The sequence below is a fragment of the Panulirus ornatus genome, chromosome 68 (assembly GCF_036320965.1).
Source record: "Panulirus ornatus isolate Po-2019 chromosome 68, ASM3632096v1, whole genome shotgun sequence".
NCBI lineage: Eukaryota > Metazoa > Arthropoda > Malacostraca > Decapoda > Palinuridae > Panulirus > Panulirus ornatus.
Genome location: NC_092291.1, coordinates 26712153 through 26724385, shown reverse-complemented (window position 1 = coordinate 26724385; position 12233 = coordinate 26712153). Strand labels below are relative to the sequence as shown.

General features: G+C 40.4%; 1 protein-coding gene across 2 annotated transcripts in view; it reads right to left on the bottom strand.

The window, feature by feature from the left end:
- The window catches only part of OstDelta (oligosaccharide transferase delta subunit), a 272441-nt gene extending 260729 nt beyond the window's left edge, over nucleotides 1-11712 (bottom strand). For both annotated transcript variants that reach the window (XM_071659381.1, XM_071659382.1), the window contains exon 1: nucleotides 11577-11712. In XM_071659381.1, coding sequence (XP_071515482.1) covers nucleotides 11577-11592 — 16 coding nt within the window. In that variant the 5' untranslated portion in view covers nucleotides 11593-11712. The remainder of the gene's footprint in view (nucleotides 1-11576) is intronic.
- Nucleotides 11713-12233: the final 521 nt, after the last annotated feature.

Below are 12233 nucleotides of genomic sequence, written 5' to 3'. Positions count from 1 at the left end.
CTACCTCGCAAACGCGGGAGACAGCGACAAAGTATAATAAAAAAAAATAAAAAAATAAGTTTGTTGAGTATTCCTGGTAAATTATATGGAAGGGTATTGATTCAGAGGGTGAAGGTATGTACAGAGCATCAGATTGGGGAAGAGCAGTGTGGTTTTAGAAGTGGTAGAGGATGTGTGGATCAGGTGTTTGCTTTGAAGAATGTATGTGAGAAATACTTAGAAAAGCAAATGGATTTGTATGCAGCATTTATGGATCTGGAGAAGGCATATGATAGAGTTGATAGAGATGCTCTGTTGAAGGTATTAAGAATATATGGTGTGGGAGGCAAGTTGTTAGAAGCAGTGAAAAGTTTTTATCGAGGATGTAAGGCATGTGTACGTGTAGGAAGAGAGGAAAGTCATTGGTTCTCAGTGAATGTAGGTTTGCGGCAGGGGTCTGTGATGTCTCCATGGTTAATTTGTTTATGGATGGGGTTGTTAGGGAGGTGAATGCAAGAGTTTTGGAAAGAGGGGCAAGTATGAAGTCTGTTGGGGATGAGAGAGCTTGGGAAGTGAGTCAGTTGTTGTTCGCTGATGATACAGCGCTGGTGGCTGATTCATGTGAGAAACTGCAGAAGCTGGTGACTGAGTTTGGTAAAGTGTGTGAAAGAAGAAAGTTAAGAGTAAATGTGAATAAGAGCAAGGTTATTAGGTACAGTAGGGTTGAGGGTCAAGTCAATTGGGAGGTGAGTTTGAATGGAGAAAAACTGGAGGAAGTGAAGTGTTTTAGATATCTGGGAGTGGATCTGGCAGCGATGGAACCATGGAAGCGGAAGTGGATCATAGGGTGGGGAGGGGGCGAAAATTCTGGGGGCCTTGAAGAATGTGTGGAAGTCGAGAACATTATCTCGGAAAGCAAAAATGGCTATGTTTGAAGGAATAGTGGTTCCAACAATGTTGTATGGTTGCGAGGCGTGGGCTATGGATAGAGTTGTGCGCAGGAGGATGGAGGTGCTGGAAATGAGATGTTTGAGGACAATGTGTGGTGTGAGGTGGTTTGATCGAGTGAGTAACATAAGGGTAAGAGAGATGTGTGGAAATAAAAAGAGCGTGGTTGAGAGAGCAGAAGAGGGTGTTTTGAAGTGGTTTGGGCACATGGAGAGAATGAGTGAGGAAAGATTGACCAAGAGGATATATGTGTCGGAGGTGGAGGGAACGAGGAGAAGAGGGAGACCAAATTGGAGGTGGAAAGATGGAGTGAAAAAGATTTTGTGTGATCGGGGCCTGAACATGCAGGAGGGTGAAAGGAGGGCAAGGAATAGAGTGAATTGGAGCGATGTGGTATACCGGGGTTGACGTGCTGTCAGTGGATTGAATCAAGGCATGTGAAGCGTCTGGGGTAAACCATGGAAAGCTGTGTAGGTATGTATATTTGCGTGTGTGGACGTATGTATATACATGTGTATGGGGTGGGGTTGGGCCATTTCTTTTGTCTGTTTCCTTGCGCTACCTCGCAAACGCGGGAGACAGCGACAAAGTATAATAAAAAAAATAAAAAAATAAGTTTGTTGAGTATTCCTGGTAAATTATATGGAAGGGTATTGATTCAGAGGGTGAAGGTATGTACAGAGCATCAGATTGGGGAAGAGCAGTGTGGTTTTAGAAGTGGTAGAGGATGTGTGAATCAGGTGTTTGCTTTGAAGAATGTATGTGAGAAATACTTAGAAAAGCAAATGGATTTGTATGTAGCATTTATGGATCTGGAGAAGGCATATGATAGAGTTGATAGAGATGCTCTGTTGAAGGTATTAAGAATATATGGTGTGGGAGGCAAGTTGTTAGAAGCAGTGAAAAGTTTTTATCGAGGATGTAAGGCATGTGTACGTGTAGGAAGAGAGGAAAGTCATTGGTTCTCAGTGAATGTAGGTTTGCGGCAGGGGTGTGTGATGTCTCCATGGTTGTTTAATTTGTTTATGGATGGGGTTGTTAGGGAGGTGAATGCAAGAGTTTTGGAAAGAGGGGCAAGTATGAAGTCTGTTGGGGATGAGAGAGCTTGGGAGTGAGTCAGTTGTTGTTCGCTGATGATACAGCGCTGGTGGCTGATTCATGTGAGAAACTGCAGAAGCTGGTGACTGAGTTTGGTAAAGTGTGTGAAAGAAGAAAGTTAAGAGTAAATGTGAATAAGAGCAAGGTTATTAGGTACAGTAGGGTTGAGGGACAAGTCAATTGGGAGGTAAGTTTGAATGGAGAAAAACTGGAGGAAGTAAAGTGTTTTAGATATCTGGGAGTGGATCTGGCAGCGGATGGAACCATGGAAGTGGAAGTGGATCATAGGGTGAGGGAGGGGGTGAAAATTCTGGGAGCCTTGAAGAATGTGTGGAAGTCAAGAACATTATCTCGGAAAGCAAAAATGGCTATGTTTGAAGGAATAGTGGTTCCAATAATGTTGTATGGTTGCGAGACGTGGGCTATGGATAGAGTTGTGCGCAGGAGGATGGATGTGCTGGAAATGAGATGTTTGAGGACAATGTGTGGTGTGAGGTGGTTTGATTGAGTAAGTAACGTAAGGGTAAAAGAGTTGTGTGGAAACAAAAAGAGCTTGGTTGAGAGAGCAGAAGAGGGTGTTTTGAAATGGTTTGGGCACATGGAGAGAATGAGTGAGGAAAGATTGACCAAGAGGATATATGTGTCGGAGGTGAAGGGAACGAGGAGAAGTGGGAGAACAAATTGGAGGTGGAAAGATGGAGTGAGAAAGATTTTGTGTGATCGGGGCCTGAACATGCAGGAGGGTGAAACGGAGGGCAAGGAATAGAGTGAATTGGATCGATGTGGTATACCGGGGTTGACGTGCTGTCAGTGGATTGAATCAGGGCATGTGAAGCGTCTGGGGTAAACCATGGAAAGTTATGTGGGACCTGGAAGTGGAAAGGGAGCTGTGTTTTCGGGCATTATTGCATGACAGCTAGAGACTGACTGTGAACGAATGAGGCCTTTGTTGTCTTTTCCTAGCGCTACCTGGCACACATGAAGGGGGAGGGGGATGGTATTCCATGTGTGGCGTGGTGGCGATGGGAGTGAATAAAGGCAGACAGTGTGAATTGTGTGCATGGGTATATATGTATGTGTCTGTGTGTGTATATATATATGTGTACATTGAGTTGTATAGGTATGTGTATTTGCGTGTGTGGACATGTACGTATATACATGTGTATGGGGGTGGGTTGGGCCATTTCTTTCGTGTGTTTCCTTGCGGTACCTCGCAAACGCGGGAGACAGTGACAAAGCAAAATAAATAAAATAAAATATATATATATATATATATATATATATATATATATATATATATATATATATATTCTTAATACCTTCCACAGAGCATCTCTATCAACTCTATCATATGCCTTCTCCAGATCCATAAATGCTACATACAAATCCATTTGCTTTTCTAAGTATTTCTCACATACATTCTTCAAAGCAAACACCTGATCCACACATCCTCTACCACTTCTGAAACCGCACTGCTCTTCCCCAATCTGATGCTCTGTACATGCCTTCACCCTCTCAATCAATACCCTCCCATATAATTTACCAGGAATACTCAACAAACTTATACCTCTGTAATTTGAGCACTCACTCTTATCCCCTTTGCCTTTGTACAATGGCACTATGCACGCATTCCGCCAATCCTCAGGCACCTCACCATGAGTCATACATACATTAAATAACCTTACCAACCAGTCAACAATACAGTCACCCCCCTTTTTAATAAATTCCACTGCAATACCATCCAAACCTGCTGCCTTGCCGGCTTTCATCTTCCGCAAAGCTTTTACTACCTCTTCTCTGTTTACCAAATCATTTTCCCTAACCCTCTCACTTTGCACACCACCTCGACCAAAACACCCTATATCTGCCACTCTGTCATCAGACACATTCAACAAACCTTCAAAATACTCATTCCATCTCCTTCTCACATCACCGCTACTTGTTATCACCTCCTCATTTACGCCCTTCACTGAAGTTCCCATTTGCTCCCTTGTCTTACGCACCCTATTTACCTCCTTCCAGAACAAGTTGTTAGAAGCAGTGAAAAGTTTTTATCGAGGATGTAAGGCATGTGTACGTGTAGGAAGAGAGGAAAGTGATTGGTTCTCAGTGAATGTAGGTTTGCGGCAGGGGTGTGTGATGTCTCCATGGTTGTTTAATTTGTTTATGGATGGGGTTGTTAGGGAGGTAAATGCAAGAGTCCTGGAAAGAGGGGCAAGTATGAAGTCTGTTGGGGATGAGAGAGCTTGGGAAGTGAGTCAGTTGTTGTTCGCTGATGATACAGCGCTGGTGGCTGATTCATGTGAGAAACTGCAGAAGCTGGTGACTGAGTTTGGTAAAGTGTGTGGAAGAAGAAAGTTAAGAGTAAATGTGAATAAGAGCAAGGTTATCAGGTACAGTAGGGGTGAGGGTCAAGTCAATTGGGAGGTGAGTTTGAATGGAGAAAAACTGGAGGAAGTGAAGTGTTTTAGATATCTGGGAGTGGATCTGTCAGCGGATGGAACCATGGAAGCGGAAGTGGATCATAGGGTGGGGGAGGGGGCGAAAATTTTGGGAGCCTTGAAAAATGTGTGGAAGTCGAGAACATTATCTCGGAAAGCAAAAATGGGTATGTTTGAAGGAATAGTGGTTCCAACAATGTTGTATGGTTGCGAGGCGTGGGCTATGGATAGAGATGTGCGCAGGAGGATGGATGTGCTGGAAATGAGATGTTTGAGGACAATGTGTGGTGTGAGGTGGTTTGATCGAGTAAGTAACGTAAGGGTAAGAGAGATGTGTGGAAATAAAAAGAGCGTGGTTGAGAGAGCAGAAGAAGGTGTTTTGAAATGGTTTGGGCACATGGAGAGAATGAGTGAGGAAAGATTGACCAAGAGGATATATGTGTCGGAGGTGGAGGGAACGAGGAGAAGAGGGAGACCAAATTGGAGGTGGAAAGATGGAGTGAAAAAGATTTTGTGTGATCGGGGCCTGAACATGCAGGAGGGTGAAAGGAGGGCAAGGAATAGAGTGAATTGGAGCGATGTGGTATACAGGGGTTGACGTGCTGTCAGTGGATTGAATCAAGGCATGTGAAGCGTCTGGGGTAAAACATGGAAGGCTGTGTAGGTATGTATATTTGCGTGTGTGGACGTATGTACATGTGTATGGGGGGGGGTTGGGCCATTTCTTTCGTCTGTTTCCTTGCGCTACCTCGCAAACGCGGGAGACAGCGACAAAGTATGAAAAAAAAAAAAAAAAAAAAATATATATATATATATATATATATATATATATATATATATATATATCCCTGGGGGATAGGGTATCCCTGGGGATAGGGGAGAAAGAATACTTCCCACGTATTCCCTGCGTGTCGTAGAAGGCGACTAAAAGGGGAGGGAGCGGGTGGCTGGAAATCCTCCCCTCTCGTTTTTTTTTAATTTTCCAAAAGAAGGAACAGAGAAGGGGGCCAGGTGAGGATTTTCCCTCTAAGGCCCAGTCCTCTGTTCTTAATGCTACCTCGCAAATGCGGGAAATGGCGAATCGTATGAAAAAAAAAAAAAAAAAAAAAAAAAAAAAAAAAAATATATATATATATATATATATATATATATATATTTTTACTTTGTCGCTGTCTCCCACATTAGCGAGGTAGCGCAAGGAAACAGACGAAAGAATGGCCCAACCCACTCACATACACATGTATATACATACATGTCTACACACGCAAATATACATAACTATACATCTCAACATATACATATATACACACACACAGACATATACATATATGCACATGTATATAATTCATAGTCTGCCAATATTCATTCCAACTGCCACCCCGCCACTCATGAAATAACAACCCCCTCCCCCCAGCATGTGTGCGAGGTAGCACCAGGAAAAGACAACAAAGGCCACATTCGTTCACACTCAGTCTCTAGCTGTCATGTATAATGCACCGAAACCACAGCTCCCTTCCCACATCCAGGCCCCACACAACTTTCCATGGTTTACCCCAGATGCTTCACATGCCCTGGTTCAATTCATTGACAGCACGTCGACCCCGGTATACCACAATGTTCCAATTCACTCTATTCCTTGCATGCTTTTAACCCTCCTGAATGTTCAGGCCCCGATCACTCAAAATCTTCTTCACTTCCTCCTTCCACCTCCAATTTGGTCTCCCTCTTCTCCTCGTTCCCTTCACCTCCGACACTTATATCCTCTTTGTCAATCTTTCCTCACTCATTCTCTCCATGTGACCAAACCATTTCAAAACACCCTCTTCTCCTCTCACATCCACGCTCTTTTTAGTACCATACATCTCTCTTACCCTATTATTACTTACTCGATCAAACCACCTCACACCACATATTGTCCTCAAACATCTCATTTCCAGCACATCCACCCTCCTCTGCACAACTCTATCCATAGCCCACACCTCGCAACCATGTATCATTGTTGTAACCACTATTCCTTCAAACATGTCCATTTTTGCTTTCCGAGATAAAGTTCTTGACTTCCACACATTCTTCAACGCTCCCAGAACTTTTGCCCCCTGCCCCACCCTGTGACTCAGTTACGCTTCAATGGTTCCATCCGCTGCCAAATCCACTCCCAGATATCTAAAACACTTCACTTCCTCCAGTTTTTCTCCATTCAAACTTAACTCCCAACTGACTTGTCCCTCAACCCTACTGTACCTAATAACCTTGCTCTGTTCACATTTACTCTCAGCTTTCTTCTTTTACACAGTTTACCAAACTCAGTCATTAGCTTCTGCAGTTTCTCACCAGTGCTGCATCATCAGCACTGGTGAAAAACTGACTCACTTCCTAAGCCCTCTCATCCACAACAGACTGCATACTTGCCCCTCTCTCCAAAACTCTGGCATTCACCTCCCTAACAAATCCATACATAAACAAATCAAAAAACCATGGAGACATCATGCACCCCTGCCGCAAACCTACATTCACTGAGAACCAATCACTTTCCTCTCTTCCTACACATACACATGCCTTATATCCTCAATAAAAACTTTTCACTACTTCAAACAACTTGCCTCCCACACCATATATTCTTAATACATTCCACAGAGCATCTCTATCAACTCTATGCCTTCTCCAGATCCATAAATGCTACGTACAAATCATTTGCTTTTCTAAGTATTTCTCACATACATTCTTCAAAGCAAACACCTGATCCACACATCCTATACTTCTGAAACCACACTGCTCTTCCCCAATCTGATACTCTGCACACACCTTCACCCTCTCAATCATCTCAATCAATACCCTCCCATATAATTTCCCAGGAATACTCAATAAACTTATACCTCTGAAATTTGAACAATCACCTTTATCCCCCTTGCCTTTATACAATGACACTATGCATGAATTCCGCTAATCCTCAGGCACCTCACCACGAGTCATACATACATTAAATATCCTTACCAACCAGTCAACAACACAGTCACTCCTTTTCTTAATAAATTCCACTGCAATACCATCCAAACCCGCCGCCTTGCTGGCTTTCATCTTCCGCAAAGCTTTTACTACCTCTTCTCTGTTTAACAAATCATTCTCCCTAACCCTCCCACTTTGCACACCACCTCGACCAAAACACCCTACATCTCCCACTCTATCATCTAACGCATTTAACAAACCTTCAAAATATTCACTCCATCTTCTTACATCACCACTACTAGTTATCACCTCCCCATTGGCCCACTTCATCGATGTTCCCATTTGTTCTATTGTCTTACACACTTTATTTACCTCCTTCCAAAACATCTTTTTATTCTCCCTAAAATTTAATGATACTCTCTCACCCCAACTCTCATTAGCCCTCTTTTTCACCTCTTTCACCTTTCTCTTGACCTCCTGCCTATTTCTTTTATACATCTCCCAGTCATTTGCAGTATTTCCCTACAAAACCCGTCCAAATGCCCCTCTCTTCTCTTTCACTAATAATCTTACTTCTTCATTCCACCACTCACTACCCTTTCTAATCTGCCCACCTTCTACGCTTCTCATGCCACAAGCATCTTTTGCGCAAGCCATCACTACTTCCCTAAATACATCCCATTCCTCCCCACTCCCCTTACGTCCTTTGCTCTCACCTTTTTCCATTCTGCATACTTGCCCCTCTCTCCAAAACTCTTGTATTCACCTCCCTAACAAACTCATCCATAAACAAATCAAACATGGAACGAATCACTTTCCTCTCTTCATACTCGTACACATGCCTTACATCCTCGATAAAAACTTTTCACTAATTCTAACTACATGCCTCCCACAACATATATTCTTAATACCTTCCACAGAGCATCTCTATAATAAGCCTTCTCCAGATCCACAAATACTACATACAAGTCCATTTGCTTTTCTAAGTACCTCCCAAATACATTCTTCAAAGCTAACACCTGGTCCACAAATCCTCTACCACTGTTTCAATTGCCTATGGTGTCAGCTAAAAAAAAAAAAAAAAAAAAAAAAAAAAAAAAAAGATATAATGACACATGGGTAAAATGTTGTACCAGAAATTGAATTCCTGACTCTTACTTTCAGTTGTCCTTGCTACTTTTTACCTATCTGTAAAGTGTCACAGCTCAAATCATAACTATGCTAAGACACAGATCTCATACAGGATTCACAGACATCTCTACACATACTCAACTAATGCAGGAAAATATATAGGCTGTATTGTTTGGTAACAATTTGTGGGATGTCACAAGAAACTAATGGCTTTATATCATGCCACAACAATACTACACCCCACCCATCCAAACCACCCCAAAACAAATTGACAAACTCGTAAGCAAAAACAAAATGCCTACTAATGCCTCACAGATACCCCAACCAACAGCAAACATAACAATAAGAAAACATGTACAAGGTGAATGACCCACAGGGAACTACAAAATTGCTCTTCTAACTCAGATTTAGACAGCATCCTTCCAGACACCCATGATCTGAAACTACAGTCCCCAAATGAACATGAGTTACATTTTCCTGTCTATGCTCTGGATATCACCCACTCAACATTATTACAAACAATGATTCAACAAATCTCAGAATCCTTATTACCAACATCGCAACTATTATACTGAAGACACAAAACACTGCTTGGTTGCCCTGCCCCACAGAGACATGCACATCATTACACTTTACGTTCGCTGCTCCTGCTTGGAGGATGTGGCCAACTTCCTTAGTGCTACAGGAGTCTCAGTAAGACAGAGGAACTCCAGGAATGGGAAGTGAACAAGCAATTTGCCTCAAGGCAATTACCACCATTCAAGGATCATTTAAGTATGTCCTTATGCAGTGAACAGAAAAAAATCAACCTCGGTGTACATATATATCCTAGCCACAGTGAAAGGGTTAATTCTGTTGAATTCAAAATAATAATGGAAACTAAACTACCATTCAAAAAAAAAAAAAAAAAAAAAAAAAGAGTGCAATACATCAAAGTTTTTCTCTGATGACCCCAGAGTTGAGCATTATAGGGAAATCATTTGTTTCTATAATAATGATATGATAGTGGGGAGTGCTATGAAGAATAGGGAAAATGTGGGATTAACTAATATAAAGGTTGAAAAACATTTGTATAACTCAAAAGATTCTATGAAAACCTCAACTTCATTCTCCTAGAAATCAAGCTATATTGCACACACAATACTGACTTCCTACCAAAGATGCAAGCAAAACCCATTGTCAGAGGGTTGGGATCTGGTACTGCTAGCCATTTGGTGACAATTGTTTACGCCTTTTGTCGGAAGGACAACAATATTGTATACCTGAAGGAATCTCCAAGGGTCTTCTATCTCCAAAGCCCAAGCTGCTGATGTGTGGCTCATTTCAACTATAAATTTATAAATATAAATGTTTTGTCAAATCATGACAAAACTCTGAAGATTCAAAGCTGGACAATGTCTAGATTAAATCTTAATTGTAATTATCTCTAACATTATTTTGCAGTGCTGCTGCACTATTTAGAAAATATGATAAAGCTGTAGAGTTGGAGTAATATTTTTTTATTACAATACCAAATAAGGTGATAAGGGTTGACATATGTGTATTAGGGGAAATGTGAGGTTATTCAATAAATCAAAATAATGGACTTGTAAAATATAAGCAGAACCAATAAAACATCTTAACAGTCAAAAAGGTAAATGCAATAACATAAAATTCCTCAGCTGCTGGGGATCACATGGCAGCTCTCTGCTATATGTTTGTTGACATCCAGCAACATTTTGGCAGTACTTAACCATGAGTATGACTAGCATATTTCAATCTAAGTACTGAAAATTAAGCTAAATCTTGATCACCAGGGACATTATGTTCTTTTGATTCCTATAAAAAATGCACAGCATTATCTACTTTCAATGAATATGACATTTTCTATAATACTTTACTATCCTCTTGGTTACTGTCACTGCACAATATACAGCAAGTGGTTCAAATCACACTCTGCAACTTCTATAGTATTCTCTAACCATTAACACAACATAAATTTACCCAAAAGTGAAAGCTAATAGCATTGCAGATCTAATCAAGAGAATTACCGACTGGGTAAGTTTCTGAAGGTTTCGTTGATAGTTTCAAGAATTTTCCTCTAATCATCCTCATTTTCCTGGATCTTCTCAGTCCTACCCATAATTACTTATTGGATCAATAATAGCTTCATATCACTAGCAAAAAGCTAAATAACTTCTCTACCACTATGCAAAATCACTTCCACAAAGTGTAAGAAACAAGTTTTGTTTTATTCTGCAAAACAATAACGATTGGTAAAAACTTTAAAACATCAAAAGTACAGTAAATTGGCTGCTAGAAGTTTTAAGTCTTCTCAGGGTTTGATGATTCTCCTCTGCATTTCGACCATATTCGATCTTACTCTTCCCTAAACATCATATCCCTAACCCCCTAAGGAACAATGATTATAATAAATAAAAGGAGGTATATCAAGCAGCGCCGACTTCATAGTAGTTCCCAGACAATATACAACCATTTCCCAAGGAATAAGTCCAATATAAAAGGTATTTCTGAAGTGACTAAAACAAGGTGCTATCTATCATTCGCTATGATTCTTATACATTTAAATTCAAACACAGGTTCGCCCCCTTCAATATACCTTAAATTGAAATACAGCAGATGTTAAAAGGTTAAAAAATAATACCCACAATTTCTGAGAGAAAGGACAATTACATTATCATAACTTCTGATAGTAATCCAACTTTGAAATTTACTTTCTAATGACAGATATTAATAATCGAGTGTGGGTACAGGAGCAACATGAAATATTTTGACAATTGCAGGAGAGCCGGGCCAGACAAGCGGCGGCGACCAATGAGAGTGCCGTTGCGTGTCCCTATCAGCCAATCACATGCCGAGTTCCCCGGCGTCTGCATAAACAAACCTGTTTGCGTTTATATATTAACATTTTCAAGTCTTCGAGATCAATTTTGCATGTGTCTGTGTAAGAATGTACATAATTACAAGTCACTCATACTCTTACATTAATCAAATGTCACAACTTTAAAAAGAAAACTGGCGATTGTCTAACATTACCTCGTCTCATGGCCATAACCCTAGTCGGTGGAAGTGTCAACAGAGGTATTGAGTAGGGAGTACATTGATAACTGGCTATTTCATTTATCAAAACTCTTATCACAGTTAGTTAGAATATTTTCAACAGATGTAAATAGATATATAAGATATTTTGATTCTTCTCATACTGTCTAGTCATTTTAGTATCTAATTCTTCCAACTTGAATAAGATGTCAGAGTTGTTAGTTTCCTTGATATAGTTTACTGTTGTTATTCTTCATGAGAAAAAATATTCTTTATCGCATAATTATAATACATTTCTGCGCAAAATGACAATGTTCACTTTATATATGTAATCTCTACAAATGTGGACTGCTCAGGTGTAAGCATTACGTCCGCGTAGTGGAAAACACAAATTTATTTGAGTACGTATCCCACTTAAATATCTTAAGCAAAAGGTCTTCTTGACATTTTCAAAACTAGAACTTGATTTGATAGAATCACTTGTAATAAATCTGTATTAGTTTCCATGATATTCATTCCGTGATTATAATCCAAATTACTGAATATCAATTTGTCAGAAAACAAACGTTAATGCTTTGAGAAGTCGATAAATATTCAAATCCTTGAAACATAAAGGTTAAAGGGTACCAGAAGCATCAAATTAGTAATCATCTA